The sequence below is a fragment of the Passer montanus genome, unplaced genomic scaffold (genome assembly GCF_014805655.1).
Source record: "Passer montanus isolate IOZ18808 unplaced genomic scaffold, ASM1480565v1 scaffold9, whole genome shotgun sequence".
Lineage (NCBI taxonomy): Eukaryota > Metazoa > Chordata > Aves > Passeriformes > Passeridae > Passer > Passer montanus.
In genome coordinates, this window is record NW_024374367.1 from 8,730,962 (window position 1) to 8,752,446 (window position 21,485).

General features: G+C 35.3%; 1 protein-coding gene across 1 annotated transcript in view; it reads right to left on the reverse strand.

Annotated features, from left to right (window-relative positions):
* CFAP20DC (CFAP20 domain containing) overlaps positions 1–21,485 on the reverse strand; it is an 85,902-nt gene that overhangs the window by 36,930 nt on the left and 27,487 nt on the right. The window contains 6 exon segments of the mRNA XM_039734391.1: positions 1,381–1,527; positions 2,030–2,204; positions 3,327–3,463; positions 7,111–7,269; positions 10,792–10,948; positions 12,778–12,892. Coding sequence (XP_039590325.1) covers positions 1,381–1,527; positions 2,030–2,204; positions 3,327–3,463; positions 7,111–7,269; positions 10,792–10,948; positions 12,778–12,892 — 890 coding nt within the window.

The following is a 21,485-nucleotide window of genomic DNA, read 5'->3' on the forward strand; positions in this document are numbered from 1 at the left end:
TAAATCCAGTACTAATGGATAAAGAAATCATTAAGTCATCTACATAAAATGAGATAACTTCATATACTGAAAAGAAACAGAAATTTGCAGACTGAGAATGACAACAGTGACAAGCAATGAAAATACAGGGAAAAAATTTGTAGAACTGTACCTTATGAACTCACATAATGCATTTATCTGCCTGTACACACAACTAAGATTATAAAGAAAGAGTTTTCATTCTTTGAAATTCATACAGCAAAAGAACAGAGTTTACACCTTTCCTTCTTCCTCAGTTCTCTGCCTCTGAATTTATGAGAGGGCATTAAGACAGGTCAGCCTACTGCCCTAAAGCTGCCTTTTCATATCACCATATTTTCATAAAGTAATAAGTGTGGATTATTTTTTTAAAAATAATTCTGGCACTAGATAAAGGTCCTGGTGTTCTAGATGAAAAACAAGTTAAGACAGTGGTTCCTGCCCCAGAGTTCTTAAAATTCAGATAAATAGGAAGGAATTAAAAAATTCTCCAGAAGAATTCTCTATTTGCCTGAACATCTTGGATCTCTTTCAGTCAAATTATGGAACCCATAATAGCAATTATGAATTACTGAAACTTCCAGAGTATATAATCACTTCTAAATATCCCCAAAGAATAAACACAAAGGAAATCACTCACAATATGAAGGAAAATCTCATTGGTCAATTTTGAGCACTTTTGAGTAGTCCCACCACTTTTCAAATTGGTAGCTATGACTTCTATTAAAAAGTAACACTAGTTTTTCACAGAGACAAGGGATACTTTTGCCCCAAAAATACAATTCCCAGACTCATGCAAAGGAAGTTGATTGACAATGTATGACAAAAAAAATCCACATTTTTTGGCAGAGAGGTGAGAAAGGGAAAAAACTCAACACGTAAGCTGAGGTGTCTTTCTGTGAATAACAAAAGAAATAAATCACCACTGAACTCTATAAACAAAACAACCCTTTCCCCCTCCTTTTCCCCTCTCCCCTCCCAATATTACATAGGTAGTATAGTTAATATTCTAAACTCTTATCTAGGACACATAAAATTTCTTGTACATTTCATATTTGGAGTCTTCAGTGTTAAATTTATTATGGATTTAAAGAATAAATTATTTTAGTTCTTTTCCTTTAATCATAAGAGCATGGAATTTTTCTTTTGATATTCATTCACTGCTCTGGTACTCTGCTTAATCCTGCAAATCTTTATCAATGCTCTAAAGCAATTCTGTTGCAGGGTGCTTGATTTCCATAATCCCCCACAACACAGATGTTTATTTTTTATATGAACTGCTTTTGGGTCCTTTGAAATTTACAACAGTCCTTCAGACCACATAGAACTGAAATGAAAAATAACATAAAATGAGCACCATACCACTGGTTATCTCCCATGTGGGTTTGGCTGCATTTTTTAGAGATAATCTTATATGACTGTCCTTGTCTGGTGATGGTACTTGTGGCGAGGTGAGCTGAAAATCTGCTTCTCCACTTACAGATGTTTTCTGAGTCTGAATTTCAGGGTCTGAAATGCAAGGTAGAAATGAAATGCCTGTGAAGACTCATATTGTGTACATATGGGTCATCTAAACAGCATGGGAATCTTTCAGGGCAGCAGGAACAGGGCAGCCAGAAGGAAGGAAAAATTTAACACTAGGTAAGGAAGAAGGGCAAACCATAGTAATTATACAAAACAGGCTTGCAAAAGTCTGCAAAACAATCAAGAACCACTGCAGCAGCTCAGTTATTTTCACAGCATGAGGAAAGAGGAGCATGTGTATAAATTGTGGGTAGTGCCAGCAGGTGATGATCCCTGGCTCAATCACTCACAATACAAAGAGCTGCAGAGAGAATGAGCATTTATTCACCCTCATACAGGAGAATAAATCATGACTTAATGACTATGTCTTCAGTAATTAATTAAGTAGATAAAGGATTAGAAAAACAAATAATTAAGTCCTAGATTCAAAGGCACAATCATGCAAAAATCTGGCAGTTTGAAAAGTCTACATATTCTTTGCTCTTACCATTTTGATATTCATTTGCAGTTGTTTGGAGAGTACTTCTTTTGCCTCCTTGATCTAAAGTATCATTGCGTGGCCAGAGTGGCAGCTCCAATCTCTCATTTTCTGGTATGGTTTCAGTTGGCATTCCTGAATTTTGAAGTTGGCATGATGCTTTGCTACCCAAGGTCTTTTTTACCTTGAAAGACATTATTTCTTGATGAAAGACAAAAATATAACAGCTTTCAAAATACTCAAAGGTAAAACACAGATTATGAATGACACTTAAAAAAAAATCTTTTTTAAAACACTATCTTTTTTTAAAACACTATCTTTTCACAAAACCTCATGGTAGGCTCTATTCAGTGTGGTATCTTCAATCTTTACAGTCAAGTAGCAAGCAGAGGTTCTTTTTTCACTTAGTGAATGTAACAATGCAAAGAAAAGGGAAAAATTAGAATTCACTATCAGAATAAAAAGACTAAAACTTGTAGTTATTCTAGACCTCAGGAGTCTTTTCTTTGAAGAAAGGAATATAATTTTACAACCTGACTTTCAAGTGACTTCCTACACAAGAGTTGGCTGGATCCCTTATTCTCAGTGTTAAACTGAAAACTGTAGTCCTGATCAGATTCCAAAAACCTGCACATTTATTGCTGGCAGACTGGGATCAGGTGTTTTCCCTGGCATTGTAATTGACAGCATCACATGAGCTACTGTAAGGCTTACTATCAGAGCATCCTGAAATGTAACTTCTGCTCTGCATTATAGCTCTCATCATAAGGCAAAATATTTACACACAGACACACACAGAAATTTCCGCAGTCTAGAAAAAAAATTCAGAAAAGTAAGAATGATAAGAGTAATTTCAGTAGAAAGAGGCATCTTTATATCTGATGCTGAATCAGCCTGTTTCATTTAAGTTTTGATATCTTCAGAAGTTTTGAAATTCTCCACTCTCTTGTGACTCAGTTGCAGTAGTGAACCACTTATTTCTTGTATTTAGAATCTCCCTGCAATTAGAGCCTGCTGCCCTTGGCCTTTCAGAAGAGGCCTTGCTTCTCTACAGCCCTGCATTCATTGAAAATAGCCACTAGATTTCCCCCTAGCTTTCTCTCCTGTGGGCTCTAAACCCATGCCCTGTGCTGGAGCATTTTCCTTGCCCTCCTCTGGATGTTACAGCATCTCTGGCACTGGAGGTCCATGACCTATGACAGTTCTCTGGAGGCAGCCTCTGAAATAAACCTGTAGTTTATCTCCTCTGCTTATCAATATCTTCCTTTGCAAAAGGGCCAATGTTGTTGGAATTTACCCTTCTTACCTTTCCAGGTACCTTTGCATTGGTTCTTCTGTTTGAAGATGGAGGTGGCCCAAGGATCTTTGACCCAAATGCAATATGTGATACATCCTGAGTTTTACCATTGCATATGTTGCCTTGGTCTCTATTACCCAAGATACCTAAGTTAAGAAAATTAGGAGTTAAAAAATTTACAGTACTTACAAACAATAAAAAGCAGCATTTTTTTTTTTTTTAGAATCGACTAAAAGAAAATAATTATGAATACTAAACATATATTAGAGTTATGTTGCTTTAAAGTGCACTCCCTAGAAATACAGGAATGGCAAATGCACATTTTATAAAAGTGTGTCAACATATAAGCAAGAAACTTTTGGTCTATTATAGAGACATTATTCTAATCTTCTTGCTTTAAAGATTTATTTAAAAGTGGGTTATTTATAAACAACAAAAAAAAAGGTTTGCAGGATTTCTTTAGAACTTCAATGAAAACCTAACTTCTGACAGGAAGAAAAAAGAACTCTAATTAATAAATAACAGAATAAATAAATAATAACAAAAAAATGAAGGCAAGACTGTCAAGGTATCAGTCACAGCTCAGAGAACTATTTACAGGTACCTTGCTTTTTGCAATTACTGAATCTACTGTATTACCTGGGCTGAGCCCCAATATTGCAAATGCACTCTATTGCTGCTAAAATATTCTACCCTTTCACTATTTTTTTTAACTGCTTAAACTGTAGATTTATTTTTATAAGTCTTTTAAAGCATGGAAATTGCCAACCAGTCTTCAAGACAAAAAGTAAATATGGAATGCAGGTGAATGTTCTCCAAAAAAATTAAAAAGGAAGGACAGTAAAATGGTTGCACATTAATTTTACCATCGAGGTTGCAGAGCTGCATGTACTATCTATTTTCCTTTTATAATTCTCCAATATTGTCAGTGGATTCTCCTTTCCAGAGCTGATAAAAATGATATCTTCACATTAATTTATATTTAATATTTACAATGTCCAAAGATATTTTCTTGCTACAACTTGTATTAAATTGCTGTCTCACTTCAGAGATTTGACACCTTCATAAAGCAATAAAGTAGAAACAAAATATTCTGCCGATTCCCCTGAGCATTTTTCATAAACTTATTTCAAGATCAGCTTTATTTACAGTGTCATCAAGGGAATGAAAAACAGATCATACATTAGCCACCAATATCATCATTTACTGTACTAATAAGCACAGAAGAAGCTACTTACTGCCATTACCTGACTCTTTTCCTGATGTGACATTTGGTTGCTGTTAACAGCTGCCATTTCACAAGATCAGATGACCTGTCTTGGTTTAACATCAATTTCTTTTTTACTGGCTACCTTGGGATGTTGTTAGCTCCAATTAGAAAAGCTGATTTGCATTAAAATCTCTCTTAATGACCACATTAATTGACTGCAATTAATTACCTACATCTACACATAACAGTGTGTTGATGACATAATGAAATAATATGTGTAATTAAAGGTGGATGATACTAAAAATAATTTGGGCTTTTGATCATAAAATAAACAAAAAGTTTAGTGGATTAAAAGAAGATTTTCCAATTAAAAAGTACCTAAATATACCAAAGCTTCCAATTTCAAGCAGGCCAACTTCTGAAATTTAAAAAACATGTCTGGAAGGACACATGCTATGTTAGGTGGGATTGAAGACCACTACTGCTTATGAATAATTTTACCACTCCAAATTTCCAATAATGAACATAAATAATCTATGTTTCTCTCTACTGCTGTTTTGTAATCATGATCTATCTCTTTACAAAACTGTTTTAAAGATATAATCAGTACTTTGAATCAAGACAATAAGGACTATAAATATATTTGCCATGGTGACATTCTGCTGTTTACTGCAGGTAGGATGCAATACACAGTTTTAAACCAAAATAGCAACTTTACTAAAAAGCTCTCAATTGTCTGATCCAAGTCTGTTTAAGCAATTTCACATCTTGGCATTTGTATCTACAGTTCAGTTTCTACTGATTCTTGGCTTACAGACCTTACTCAAGCAGATATGCCAACTTAAACATAAAAACACAGGAAAGGCTACTCTAGAACAGGCCAATAATCTCTCTGACATTCAGTTCCAAAAGCCAAACCCAACACTTCAGAAATAGCACAAGAAAATTCAGTATGGATTTTTGAAATCATCTGCCTTCAACACAGTTCTTAGTGTAAGGTTGGAAAATCTTGGAAGTACAAAATTGAATTTTCTCCTCACATTTTTTTTACTGCTAAATACAACATTACTGTTACCTATATAAATTTGCAACTGATTTTGGAATCATATCAGTTTCTTTACCAGCCTCTTTTAGCCTCTTTTTAAATGATATTCTGTGTAACATGGCATTTTCTTTTATGAGTTTTTAATTTTCGACTGCATCATCACATCAAATGATGTCTTGTTTTTGTGCCACAAGATAAGAAAAACAGCTTTTATTGAACATCCTTTGTATCACTGGTTACTTTTTAAATGCCCCTATGTAAATTTTTAATGTTTTCAGCATATCTTACGTGAGAGATTATCATTCATGCTGCTTCTCCCTGAATCACTTCTTGGTCTGTAAGATATTTTCTGAGATGGTTTAGCTGATAATGTATAAAGTATTTCAGATAATAATGCAAAAATGATTTAAAGGTTTGATACCTTTTTCATTTCCTATGAATTTGAATTTCCTGCTACTTAGTTTTTTAAAATGTATTAAAATCTGGAAGTTCTACTGAGCTGTATCTATGGTGATGATAACCTGCCTGCCTTGATTCATTTAATTTTGATCCTTTAAAGCTTAACTGTAGTTATCATTCCTCCCCAATGCAGAATCCTCTGCATTTAGCAAAACTAGGTTTTATGTGATGTCATGTTCCACATTTACCCCGTACAGTGGTCCCTAGACCATGATTTTTCAAAACAGTGGCCACAAGACATAAAACCAGTAAACTGAAAACCTTGTTTTGAAAACTGTGATATTTCCTGCATGTTACCTGCTTTGTTTTTCAGGAAAAAGTAAATATGGGATTGCCCATCTCACAAGCTTAAAACTTTCTGAAGTCCTACTCTTTATTAAACCAGTATCTGTATCATAACAAAATTTTGCTCCCCTGTTATTCGCTTCACTGTTGAGATTATTCATAACTATGATAAACAATACAGAGACTAGAACAAAAACCTTTCAGGTCTCCTGCTGTTAGCTTCAGCTGTAACAATAATTTTAAATTTAATCTTTTATTTGCTTTCTCTTAGCTTTTATCCAAGTCAATAGCTTGTATTGTAGCACACGACTGCCCAGCTTCTTTAGTAAATCTCTTCAATGCAATGCTGCCAAAGTCTAAATTATATGGTTTATTATTTTGTAGCTTAAAGAAACATTCAAATAAGACAAGACACCAATAAAAAAGATTTCCCTTTTCAGAGTATAAGCTGAGGACACTGCATGCTCATATTGCCAGCAAAGTTTCATTGATGTGAACATACTTTAAAAAGAAGTGTAACAACTTCACTGCAAAATGCTTCAATGAACATTCATATGACATCTCAAATATTGTTATAAATCTCATGCTTGAATTAGAACTGTTCAGGCTCCACAGAGATCCCAAACTATAGAACAGACATGTGTCTATGTGCTTGAGGCACTACAGGTGTGCAGGAGTTGTCACGTTTTATTTTAAGACATTGGAACTCTTAACTTGGACATTTACTAAACAGTCAATTCTTTGTACACGTACTATATGGATTGTATTCACAGTATTTTAATACAACAGAATACCTGTTTCTTGCACTGCATTTTCCCTACATTTTATTTTTGGCTTGTGAATTTCATTTAGATCCAGCACTTGTGTAACTTGTGGGACATCAGAATTGAGCTGGCAGGTTAGTGGAATATCATCCCAGGCCTCATATGGCCCAGGTGAAACAATGCATGTACCTAGAATAAAAAAAAAATACATGGGCTTTACTTCATGACACTATGGAATTCAATTTGACTTATATTATTTGGTAGATTACATATACTTTAGTTCATATGGCTATAAAAACTAAATAGGTTATGGCAATTTGAAAAATTTGGCTGCCATTGGTCATTTTTATTGCAAATTTTAAAATTATGTTGTGTATACTTTTAGGCCAAACATTTTGAATGCAGCTAGAGAAATATTCACTAATGGCTGGAATAGCAATGGAAAACCAACTTTGAAATGTCCAGAGAGCAAACAAAACAATAATGAAATACATTTTGTTAATTTCTATTACTACTCAGCTTTAATTGTAACACTGATACCTGGATTTTCAGATAAAATGAACAGCTAAATATGGTATTCCTGTCTGTGGGACTAAGTAGCAAAGAAATCCCACATATGCAAATAAAGAATTTAACAAGCTTTAGTTCCAAACTTTGGACTCCATTATGCTTTCATGATAAACTAAAAAGCTGTCAACCTATGTATTCTTGTGACACCAGGCACTAGTAGAATGTGAGCTGATTATCTCTGCTTTCCCTTTGATAACCAATATAGACTGAGTTTATGAAAGCTGCTCTCTGCAAAGAAAGGAATCTATGTCAGAACCATTCCATTCCTGATGTTACAACACAAATTCATTGCAAATTTTAGAATACTTGAATATAATCAGCAAATGAATTAGCCTATTTTCCAAGGAAAAGTAGAGGAAAACACAACCTGAAACCCAAACATGAATAAGGGATCAAGTATTGAGATTCAAACTAAAAAATCAAATGTCCCATGTTGTATTTCAGTGCAGGACTTTTTTTTTTTTTTTTTTTTTTTTTTTTTTTGCCAAGCCAGTACATTATTTATCACTATTGGGCAACACTTAGTGATAAAAACCCATACATAAGTTCTGCATCACTATGGAAACAAGAAACTAGGTATAGTTTATGCTTGTATGCTTCAGTGTCATGAGGCAGAAAAGGTGAAGTAGTTCCTCTTCTATCTCAATGATCTCATACAGAAATAATTTCTTCATATATGTGGTTTCTCCTTTGCATTTACTGTCATTTTAAAAATTCAAAACATACTGTATACTTGCTACTTGAAAAGAGTAACACACTCATTGATGAAGTCAGTATTTCCACCACACCAAGAATTTGAAGCAAAGAACTCGACCCTTGTCCTGGTTTCTGCTGGGAAAGATTTAATTTTTGTCCCAGTAGCTGGTAGAGGGCTGTGTGTTGGATCTGGCATGTGACCAGAGCTGATGACACACTGGTGAGTTGTTGTTCAGCTCCCCAGGCGGCCCTGTCAGGGAGCAGATGGCAGGGGGGCACAAGAAGCTGGGAGGGGACACAGCCAGGACAGTTGACCCCAACTGACCCAAGGGAGATTCCAGACCACATGGCAGCATATCAGCTGGGGGGAGCTGCTGGTGGTAAACAAATCATGCAAATAGAAAACAATTGTCCTGCTTGGGTTTTATTTATCTTTTTTCCCCTTGTCATTACAGTTTAGCATCATTAAGGTGTTCTTATCTCAACCCATACATTTTCCTACTTTTACCCTTCTGATTCTTGCCCCCATCCCACTGAGGGGAGAGGCTGTGTGCTGCTTAGTTGCTGGCCAAGGTTAAAGCACAACAACTCTCAATACAAGTTGCTATGCCACTGCATTCAGTGGGGCTCAACTAACTGGTCCAGTCATTCTGAGAGGGGAAAAAGCTTTATTAAAGAGTAATTGTTATCTGAAACTTAATTAATAATAAAAAAATTATTGTTTTTTCTTTAATTGGGTATGAAGTATAGAATAATTTAAATTCAGCCAAAATTTCAGCTGCAATGGAAATTTAAGATGGGTCTAGAGGAGTTTAGAGGAGTAGCTGAGGAAACAGGGGTTGCTCAGCCTGGAGAAAAGGAGGTTGAAGGGAGACTTGTAGGGAGGTAGGTGTTGGTGTCTTCTCCCAGGTAAAAAGCAGCAACATGAGAGGAAATAGCCCCAAGTTGTGCCAGAGGATGTTTAGATTGGATACTAGGAACACTTTCTTCATCAAAAGGGTTCTCAAGCCCTGGAACAGGCTGCCCAGGGTGGTGGAGTCACCATTCCTGTTGATATTTAAAAGCCATGTGGGTGGGGTTCTTAAGGACATGGCTTAGTGGTGGCCTTGGCAGTGCTGGCTTATGTGTTGGACTCAAAATACCTTAAAAGTATTTTCCAACCTAATCAATTCCATGATTCTGATTCTATGAGTTCCCTAAATAAGGAAATTCAAAAGCATACAGAAAGTACTAATGCCCACCAGCTGTGTAATAATCATAGAATTGATAATGAAGTAATTAAAAGTGTAATATTTTAGTATGCTTACAGTTTATTAAAGCTGTTGACTCATTATGTTAGCTGCATTTTAGAATTTTGGAACTCATTTAGAATATTTAAGCACATTTCAGAAGCTGTTTAGAATGGAAGGGAAAAAACAATGCACCAATGGAATTAAATTAAATGAATGCCAGTGAGAGCTTGAACTGCAGTTTCCTGCTGAGAATTTACCATATTTTCTCTGTAGACATTTTTTAATTAATATTTTTTCCAGTCTTACCAACAAAAAATCAGAGGAGTAATCACAAGGTTGCCTACTCTCCCCTATTGATTGGTTGTTTCCAAATGGAAGATACATTTTGCTACACTTACAATACTGTTAACTCCCCCTCCTTCTGAAACCAGAAATGTTTTTCAGGTATGTTTCTTAAAAGCACAAAATGAAAATTTGAATGAAATAGAAGCTGAGTTATTCCTAGGGGTGCCTTTAAAATAAGAAAGTGCCAGCTGTGCTTTTGAAATTTCTCCTGTATTGCTGCAAATGCCAGTGAGGAATGAAGTTCTCCCCTTGGAAAATGATGATTCAGGATTATGATGCGAGTCTGGAGACTGGTAAATTTGACCAGTATCCTGATCTATTACAAAAAAATCCCAGTTGTTTTTCAGCTCACCACCAACATTACTTTCCCAATAAACAAGGCCCCATTAGGATAACTGGACATGATCTGAAGTGTTTATTATAGTGTCCTAGCTCTGTTTCATAAAATGTTTTGTTATAATTTTGTCTGCATTATTTCAGAAAGAAATCTTTCATCAGCTTCTAAAATCAAAAATTAAGAAAGCAAACAGCAAATGCTGCTGTTTTCAGTATCTTTTCTCTCAGATACTATGTTCCTGGCCAAAATATGATTCAGCATAAGATACTCTCATTAAAACAAGCTCTCTACTTAATAAATCTTGCCAGAATTTTTTCAATAAAATACTTCTAAGGAACTCAATGTTTAAAACACAGGAGTACACACATATTTAATTAGTTGCTCTAAGTCCAACACTAGCAGACTTATGCTGTACTACCTCTTTAATTTTTATTAAATCTTGTAATCCTTCAAATTGCCAATCTGATGAATAAGAAGCTTTTGATTTTATAACACGAACAGTTATGATTAAGACTAGTAATTAAAACACACCATCTTCCTCAGCTGTAACTGGAGGCTTGAATTTTAAAGTGAAGACCTTTCTTAGCTTACAGTTGGCTGAAATAGTAATTCCATCCAAGGACTGGAAGAGAGCTCCTCTGAATATTTTATAGGTAAACGTTACCAAGTCAATACACATATTGCACCACTAGAAAAGAGAAACAATACTCTTTAGTAAAACCCATGAGCTGAGTCTAACACACCTTCTATACAAATAAACAAGATGGTCCTGAGGAGAAATGCAGGAATTTTCATTCAATTTGCAGAAATTTAATATATTTTATACAAGTACTCATATGTAAAATTTAGCTGATCAATGGTTGAAATTTTAAGGGAAAAGAAAAGTAAAAACATAATGATTGTACATGCCTAATTTCCTTATAAAGTCAAAGTAGAAATATTAGCTTCTAATCAACAAACAGCAAATAATTTTGAGAAAAAATTTAGGTGCATACATTACTGTTCAGGAAGTTTTGGAAGGAAAGTAATGCTTGTTTTGATGACACCAAGCAATGGACTGAAAAATTCAGTATTTAATTATATCTGATACTTCTAGTGATGAGGTTGAAAAATTGAATAATTTGTAGCAATACAATACAGAAAGCTGGCATATGAAAATGCAAACTATGTTCTGCTGATAGAACAAACAACTTATTATATGTCCTGATTCACAACCCCTCATGCTGATAATAACAATCAGCTTGTGCACACAGTAAGTTGAATGATCAGGGCCATGTAAAAGATCTGTCTAATCACTGAAAGCAGCATGCTCCCTCCTTTAAACAAAAGCAATGGTAAAAAGGCAGATAACCATTTAAGGGAGACAGATATGTATTCAGATACACTAAGGAATATAGATCTACTCTTTAAGGCTGGTCAAGCATTGAGGTTATTAAAATATTTTGTCATTATAAATGATCAGAGCATCTAGACATATCTGATTCATGCTTTATTATCTCAATTAAAATTCATAACTGAAGTTCATCTTCTGTTTCAATTTAACTTGGTGTACAGTAATGCACACGTTAATCCTGAAATACCTGTACTAGTCTGACACCGACTAACTAAAATTACACTGAAGATAAAGAATTTAATTTAATTGGATTTTGAATTAACAGCAACTTCAGGGGTATGATCTGATACATATTCATTAAAAAAAATCCAACTACTTCTTCCCATAAAATAGAAAACTTCTCAATTTTAAGTTACCACAGTTGCTATTACTTAACCTATCTCAACAAAAGTTATAAATTCCGAGGTTTTTTTGTAAAATATTCTCTCTCATGTCTAGCCTTAAATTCACAGCTGCTTAGTATACTGTTATCTAGTTCTCTTCATGCAAATATACATTTTAAAACATTTGAAATCTAACTATTTTTATATCAAGTTTATTTTCTAAAGCAGTATTTGAGTGTCCTTACATGGTTATACAGTAACCATCAGGCTTTGTATCCTGTATTATCATATGTTGTGGCTGGGCATGGCAGCGGGGAATGAGGAGAAGAAAAAGGTTTTTGTTTTGTTCTCATCTGTTTGACACATAGATTACTCTATATATACCAGCATTTGGGAGAACCTGAGGAATGTGAAAGCAGCCATCAGCTGCAGCCTACCTGCAGTGAATGTCATCAGAGGTCACTACAGGAGAAGGGACATGTGAGCAGCAGCACTGTCATGAAGAATTATCAGGGACACAGAGAATTTTATAGAGGCTGGATCAACAGGAAAGGTTAAGAAGCATCACAAACAGCAGTAACTTTGTGAAATGAGAATGAATTTCTAATACAAGAAGAAGGATGGAAGAGGTGCAGCACTAAGTGCTTCTGCTGCCTTTTGGTAAAGGACACATACACTAGTATCAGTAGGAGTTGAGTTGTAAACAAGCAATAATTTCAAAAAGTTCATAATATACACAAAATATTTCTGATTAGAAAACATGCTCAGCCTCAGTCCAGGTAATATTCCCAAGGTACCTACTATTTTGCGCTTGATCATAAACAGAGGAATTTTTGCATGCAGAGGAGTTACAGACAGCTCCTTGTGGACCGTTGACAAATACAATCTTCTTTTAATATTATCAAAATCAGTTATCCTATAAAAGAAAAGTCAGGAGAGAATGGAACAGATCTTTGTCAATTCAATAATCCAGTATCTTTGGGAAATCACAAAAAACCTGTTCATGTGCAGAACCTTTATGTCAGTGACAGCAAATATGGAATTTAGAAATTCTTTTACAAGATGAGTAATGAGATTTCTTTCTCCAATTCAAACTTCGTGTCTATATCCCTGCATATATAAAATCACTTTACATGCTAATTTCATTTCAACAGTCTACACTCTTTGCTAGATTTCCACAGCCCTTCAGAGTATGAAAGAATTCAATTTGTATGAACTAAGAACTAAGTAGCCTTTAATAATCACACGTATTTTGGCCCCTTAAGCTTGTCTTATCTTGGGTCCTGCTAACTAGAAAAAGATTATTTGCTTTCTTTTCCTAAAAATGCCTCTGTCACTGCATATAGATTTTTTTTCCAGCTTAAAGGTAAACACAATACATTGTCTATCTGTTTTACTTCATGAGGACTTATCTTCAAATGTGAATTATAATGCAGTAGTTTATTGCTCACTATTCAGGTCATCTCACAATGATACCAGGGACACTGAATTTCAACATTTCTAATAAATTCAGACTAGATCCACAGTCACACACACACACACACACACACACAAAAAAGGTTTCCTTTAAACTGATAAAGAGGGTCATTTTTATGTCCTGTTTCCTTCAAGTCTTGTTAGCAGCTGTAGTGGTTTTGGCTGGGACCCAGTTAAATTTCATCAGAGTGTCTTGGAGAGTTCTGTGCTTTGGGTTTGTGCTGGAAGCAGTGTTGGTAACTCAGGGATGTTTTCATTGCTGCTGGGCACTGCTTACACAGAGCCAAGGCCTTTTCTGCTCCTCACCCCATCTCACCAGCCAGGAGCCTGGGGATGTGTGGGGAGCTGGGAGGGGACACAGTCAGGACAGCTGATGCCTGCTGACCCAGGGGATGTTTCAGACAACGCAGTGCCATGCTCAGCAGAAAGAACTGCAGGGAAGGAGAAGGAATGGGGGAAGTTCAGAGCTAGGTTGTTTTCCCATGCAGCCATCACACAGCATGAAGCCCTGAGCTCCTGGAGATGGCTGGACATGTGCAGGCCCATGGGAGGAGCTAATGTCTTGTTTAGATTTTGGTTCCATGTGCAGTTTTTGCTCCCCCTATTAAACTGTCTTTATCTCAGTGCACAAGGTTTTGCACTTTTAGCCCTGTGCATTCTCTTCCCCAGGAGAGAGAGGGGCTGCTGTGGCTCAGCTGCTTCCCGGGGTGAAACCACAACAGCAGCACAGCCTTGACATTCCCCAGCAGTCCTCCCTCAACACTCCAGAGCACAGATATCACTTTAAAGGCTGCAGTCTGGGAGAATATGCTTAATGTATGGGGAAACAATGATTAATTTGCCTATTATTTTGAACAAGCCTATTTCTAACAGATGGGTATTTCTCTGTAATTAGCAGTCCCTCTGAGATTACAAATACTTATAAAAACCAACTTTTTGTCACTACTTAGTGTTGCTAAAAGTAATTACTCATAATCATTCAAATGCTGGGTTTTACTTTAAAATAGTGAGACTGCCCTCTAGCCTTGGTTTACTTGTGTTTTTTTTTTTTTACATTTATTACTTAAAACACTTTCATTAGCTAAGGACTATCTGTAGCTTAAATAATGAAATGCCATCACCCAAAATTTACAGAATAACACCCTAAAACATTCATAGATTTCCTTAGGTCAGCTTCGGAGGACATTAACTCTGGGGCAAATGACATACTTTAGTTATTTTTGCTGACTTGAGAGTTTAAGCAAGCACAGTACAAAGTATACTGCAACTATGTAAACATCAAAAGGTTCTGCCAGTACAGAAAATGAAAATACATAAGCACCTTCAGGTTCCCCCATAGTCACTAAGACTATCATCCAAAGCAAACTGTTCACCAGCTTTCCAGAACTTGCTGATTCTTTCCTCTCCCTTGCAGATAACCTGACCTTTAATCTATTCATCCTCATAACATGGGTGGGCAAATGAAAACAAAATGGAAGATTCTACTATCTGTTTCATTTTTAAGGACTGGCAGTTCCTTTAAAAAATCACACACACTTGAAAAGCACAAATTCCACTACTGTGCCAAGAAAAAACTATTATACTCTCACTATTGGAATTGTTAGACATGAGAGATTATAGAATCAGCTGCACATATTTTTATGAATGGACTAAATATACCAAGTCCTTGAAAACTGATTTCATCGGAACACCTCCAAGTGTCTTACACTGCTGGTACCTGGGCTTGATCTTATTTTTGAAGAAGTTTAAACAAGATGTGAAATAATTCCATGAAGATCACCAACAAATGGGCCACATGGCTAAGCTTTTGATTAAGGCATAGTTCCACCCATCACTTTACTTCCCATATAGCCTTTGGCGAAACACCTTTGAATCTAGTTTCCAGAAGCTCTTCACTCTAAATCTTGGGTATTCAGAAGTGCTAAAATTTGGTGCAACAAAGAAGTCCAAAGCAGTGGTTGCTTGAAACTCCCTGGATTTCTTGGTTGCATTTAGAGCTGAGCAATTATGCTGAGAAACCAGGCAGTTGCAATAACCTGAGTACTGAGAAACAAAAATACTATCCCTGCTGAACCTCAAACGACATAATTCTCAAAGAGAATGTTGCTTTAAATGAGGCTATAACTGAACAGTAGGAGCCTAGAATTAAGTCATGCATATCTCCAAACAACTGGCAATGAAACCTAAGTTCACTCTATACTATCAATTCAATATGTTTAAATTTTATTATTTATTTCTTATGAATAGGTTTATCTCTCTCCCTCATGAAAAAAAGAATAAGAACCTTGGTTATAGAAGGGCCATTGGTAAATTTACAACTCAGTTACATTCCAGAATGTAACACTGAACACATTTGTTAAGATCAAAAGACATACATTTATATCAGACTCTGTCATATCAGTCATAAGTAAGACTTTTTATGACAATAGATGTGCCATAAGGAAGGGGCAAACTTGAGATGCATAGATATAATCACCCCTAAAGAAGTGTAATTTATTCTGTAAATACATTTAAAATAATAAAAATACTTATATTCTACAGGCAAAAGTAGGTGAAACATTCAAACAGGCAAATTAAAAAAAGATGGCCTTAAAATGATATAAAATAATTTATCTCCCAGGAGAAGGAAGATAATTATTTCAGAGTTAGTGTAACTTTCAGACTTTTCAATTACATTGCTCATTGGAAAATAAAAATAAAGAAATTTCTGAAATAATTCAGACAATGGGAGCTAGAACATCAGATCTCTCAGTTACAAAATGACTCTGGAGTACTTTTGGTGACACACTACTTTTTTTCCTGCTATCCAAAAGCAGAACTTATGTTAAACCTACAATAGCAAGAAACATCTGCAGCACACGTCTTGATTTTCAAAGATGAATTTAAAAAATCTATATGGGAGTTAATGTATTTTTATTATGTCTGTGCTTGAGTATTTATATCTAAGGGTCAGACGTGATAGAAAAGTAATGAGACCATGTTGAGAAAAATGAGGTGGTCAACAAGAAAATCAACCTCATTTATAATAATATTCCTGTGATCAGCAGGTGCATAACTCTTCCAGCTATGGTCATTAACTGCATTCATTTCACACTTAACATCTACATTTGCAAGCCATTTGAAAGTAAAATTACCTTCCAATTCAATTTTCAATTTTATTTTACATCTTCAAATTTGATTGACTATTTTCCTCACAATGGTAACTATAGTGAGATTGCAAGTGAATGGTAGCAACTAGCCAAGAGCACAGATAGACTCATCTGCTCAGATTGCCTATTCACTTTGCTTCTGTATGGATAATAATTTATAACCATTTGTTAATGTTCAATTCAAGGCTAAAAATGAACTAAGGAAAAAACAATACTGAACTGTTGAAGGGATGCTTCATTTTTCAGGATCACTTGGTCTTCAAATGAAAGTGTTTTTCTCTTTATAAATGATGTAAACAGAAAGTTTACCAAACATGAAGGCAGGTATTTCATGGATGTTGCTAAGCTCCCATGAAATTTAATACTAACAGAAATCTCTCTGTATCCTGGCCAAAATCCAGAGAGAATTCTCTGCTAATGCTTCACTCTTGGTACATTAGTATATTAGTACTTAACAACTAATGTGCCATTTTCTCCATAAAAGGCCTGTGCCTTCTAAACATTACATGGTAGCAGCATTATTATCATCACCTCCATTTTGAAGACAGAAAACAAAAGAATACCAATTGTCAGCTGATTTGCCATGCTTTCAGATTCTCAAATTTCCTTATTCAGAGGCACCCTGTACTTCACATACATTTTATTTCATGTGCTACTTGTAAATTGGTCTTGTAGGAGATACTAGGTTACTGAAGTGGCTGCCTGATGATCTGCAATCCAGAGCAATGTATCCTGCTCTCATAAAACCAGAAGTAATTACGTTGAAAATCATCAAATCTCTACAAAACAAGAGATCTGGAAGACTGATATCTCACCCAGACCTAGAGAACAAGTTGTACTGTATACTGGAATTTCCTGTTGATAGTGGGTTTTTTTCTGGAGAGCATTAAGGAAAAAAACCCACAAAGTGCCCTTAACCAGTATCCATAAAGAGGGAGCAACACAAATGGCAGGCACAAAACAGGAATTATCAAATCTGGTTGTTAGAATGAAAATATTTCAAAATATGAGCAGTTATGAAGAAATGGTGAATCCTGATCTCTCCCAACCAAAATATAAATAATTAGTACTTTAGTACTTATTAGTGCTTCCATCTAAAGTTCTAGAAGATGTGATGACTGGGAGAGTTTAAGAATTTTTTTACTTTCAACGATATGAGTTAAAATCCCTTTGCAAATGATGAAATTCAGCATACCCTAATACTTCTAAGAATATTCCTGAATTTCACTCCTGCTTCACAAAAAAAATCAACAAACATGTATCATGCTACTAAATACCAGAATTTCAAGTAATCTCTCAGCTGAATCTATTCAAGAATTATCAAATCTGGTTGTTAGAATGAAACTGCTTCACAAAAAAAAATCAACAAACATGTATTATGCTACTAAATACCAGAATTTCAAGTAAAGTTTACCTTCAGTCTCTATCTAAAATCATCCAATAATTTCAGATGTACATGATAGAATTAGCATCTATGTCCTGCTTTGAATTTTAAGATGTTGGTCTAAGTTTTGCAAGCCTAACCAAGATTCCTATTGTTCTGTATCTGAAAACATGCTGGGTGTTTAGGTTAACATGAATAATTTATGATATCTCTGTCAGCAAAGCTAAAATGATGACTGATTATGATAGCATCTAATTCACATAAATTCAAACTGTTACGGTATCTATGAATAAATTAGCTATGCCTGTAAAACCTATTATGTTGTGGTTATTAAAAATCTCAAAGTAATAAGCTTATATTTATAGAAACAACTGTTTGAAAACAGGAAATATGGTACCAAAATATATATTTCACTGTACTGTCCACAGGCCTTGCAATAAGATTTCTTATCAGCAAGCACAACTACTTCAGGAATAAAGAGATTTTAACCCTTTTCCCCAACAGATTCCTTCATGCATAACTAGTTTCAACAGAAAACTTATCAGGTATGTTCCAGAGTCTGAAATTCTCACAGAGTTTACATTAATTCAGAATATAACAGGAGTTGATGCCTTATGGAGCTGGCTAAGGCTAGCGGCAAGCAAAGCTAATTTGACTATGAACAGTGGGATAGTAACTGAGCCAACCTGTTGATGAGCACTTTGCCAGCTGAGCAAAGGTTGAAACACTGAGGTTGGAGCACCAGGAAGAATTAAGTAATTAAGAGACATAGGTACCATTAGAGTGAACGAGCAATCATGTGAATCCTCAGCACATTCTGTCAGGAAAGCTGGTCCATAAGGTACTGAGTGATTCTAGGAAGTGGCAGCACACCAGAGCCCCATGGTGCATTAATAGCGAGCACCAAGCCTGGGCTTGGGGGCAGCAGCAGTTCCCACTGACATGGGCATGCTTGCTCTGCAGGTTTTCATGTCACAGCTGAGGGGATCTCTTGAGAGAACTCAGACCTCCCCAGCTACAAGTTGTGCCACATGTGATTTACAGCTGTTTATTATGCTAAGTTTGAAGCAGCATGAATTGGCCATCAGTGAGAGAGGCAGTGTGACTTCAGAGCTGCAGCAATGGATGAGTAAGTACCATGCCTGAACTGGGAAAAAAAGGTTGAGCAATACACAGGGACTCATAAAAGACCCCAAAATGTTTCAGTACATAATCAGGAACTGAGCATCTCATCCTTGTTCTTACACCAGACCAGTCTACTCTTTTTGTTTTGTTTCCTTTTTTAATTTTTTTTTTGATGCTGTGGTACAATTTCAAGGTCTGTTTCCTCACAACTGCTCTACTCATTTGCTGTAAAAAGATGTGCTAATTTCATGTGATACCCAACACTGAGAAAAACCATATCAGAAACAAAGTATGACCATGACTTCCATTACAGTTCTTTAAGAATAAATGTTTGAATGCTTGTCAAAATGCCAAGCAGAAGTACTAACACACCCACATGTCCATGTATTGGGAATTAAAGCAAAAATGAACAACACAAGCCAGATGCTGTTTTCTTTTACATGCAAATATTTTTTCAAACATTGAGTTACCTTTGCTTTTTCAGAAAAGTAGCAAAATCCATAACACTGAAGATTTAAGAACTGGCTACTGCATTTGCAGCAGACAGCTATATTCAGCATTACTAATAGCTTTGCTATTATTTGCTCCAAAAAAGCTGCATAAATTACAAGCTCTCTACCTTAGTTGTAATTTTATTATGCTTCATCAAATTTTTCATCCACAATCTATTTTACACATTTTTATGCAGATCAATACATTGACTGTTAATGTGGTGGTATTCATCTAATCATGACACATAAAAAGTATCTAAAATTCTATTAAGATTTTCTCTGAAGAAAAGATAAACCAGCTAATATATGGCTTGCACATTTCAGTATTTATGGCAGAAATCTCGAATGACTGCTTGACAGCAGCAGTCAGACAGTTTAGCTCTGCTGATGCCAGCAGTGATGGATGGTCTTAAAGAAATTCTTGTTTGCTGACCAAATCAATCACTGAACAGAATGCAAAAGAAGATGAGGCTCAAACTAAATTCCTATTTCCATCTCTCTGCAGAATGGGAGAGCAAGAAATGCAACATAAAGCTTCATGCCCAGCTATTACAAAACTTGTCAGTGATTTTTACATAAAGTAAATTTCATAGCTTGGCATGCTATCAATTTTCACTTGAAGCTGCTCAAAGATTCAGCACTAAGTAGTCAGGTTGTGTAAGGAACCATCTCTGAACATTAAACTTCAGGCAGTAACAACACCATCAACACTCTGTCTGCAAACAAGCAAGAGATTTCTTTCAAAATATCTGAAAAGAAGGGAACTGAACAGCAGTCTCATGGCAAGAAGGACTTGTCTTTATTATTTACTGGATTATCTTAAGTCTGCTAGGATAAAATAATGCATTGTCTATTCTGCAAGTCTTGGAGGACTTTATGGGTACAAGTAAGTTATCGTTGATTTCAAATACAAAACTCAGTATTAAGACTATTTTTAAAGAGTTTTTATTAACTTTTTCATACAGTTGCACTAAGTGGGGAACAAATAATATTGTACTTTTAAGACATAAACACCTTCATTCCAAGTAACTGAAGCTACAGAGAAAATATAGTTAATATAGTTTATATGATATGCATTATATAGCAATATAGTATATGTTACATTAAAAATAAATAGAGCAAATACAAAATACATGAATTTAAATCTATACAAGTACCTAAGAATATAATAAGAACATATATTTTCTTTAATAAGAGGGGCATAGTAAAGATGGGAACAGGAAGTAGAAAGAAAAGATGAAAAAAATGTAAAGTCTAAATAAGCTGGAAAGAGAAAAGGCAAATAAGTGTGGAATAGGTGATAGAAAATGTTTTTATCAAAAAAGCAAGCAATGAGAAAAATAAAATTAGTAGAAGTAGGAAAGAGGTTCTTGTTAAGAAGGTGGCAAATACCCAAAAGAATCACACTGAAGATAACACTACAAAAAAATCTGAATTCCTGCACCTGTCATTAAATCTCTTCCCCTGCCTGTAGAATGAACATGAGAAGCAAATCTTGGTTTTGAGTTGGTACTTGGTGTTTGGTCTCTGTGTGCTGCATGACATATCCTGTTTCTTTTGTCCTTTTGTCCCTTTAAATGCAAACTTACAGAAAGTCAAACAAAAATAAAATCCTTCTTTCTCTTTACACGATTTAATTGCTAATTTAACTGATATCATTCAACCCATCTTTTCTTGCAGGGCTTCTAATGGCCTAATATTTCTTTTCTTAGTCCAATCTCAGATATTCTATGGGCTACCAAGCTGAGTGAGTTGTGCTGTTTATATATAGTATAAACAGATGGTGTCACTAAGGGAGAAATGTTGTCCAAAGCCTGACAACTGCCCAAGTTTAAAACTCTATTAAATCATTTCACACCTAGCTAATAAAATGTCTGCTTCTGC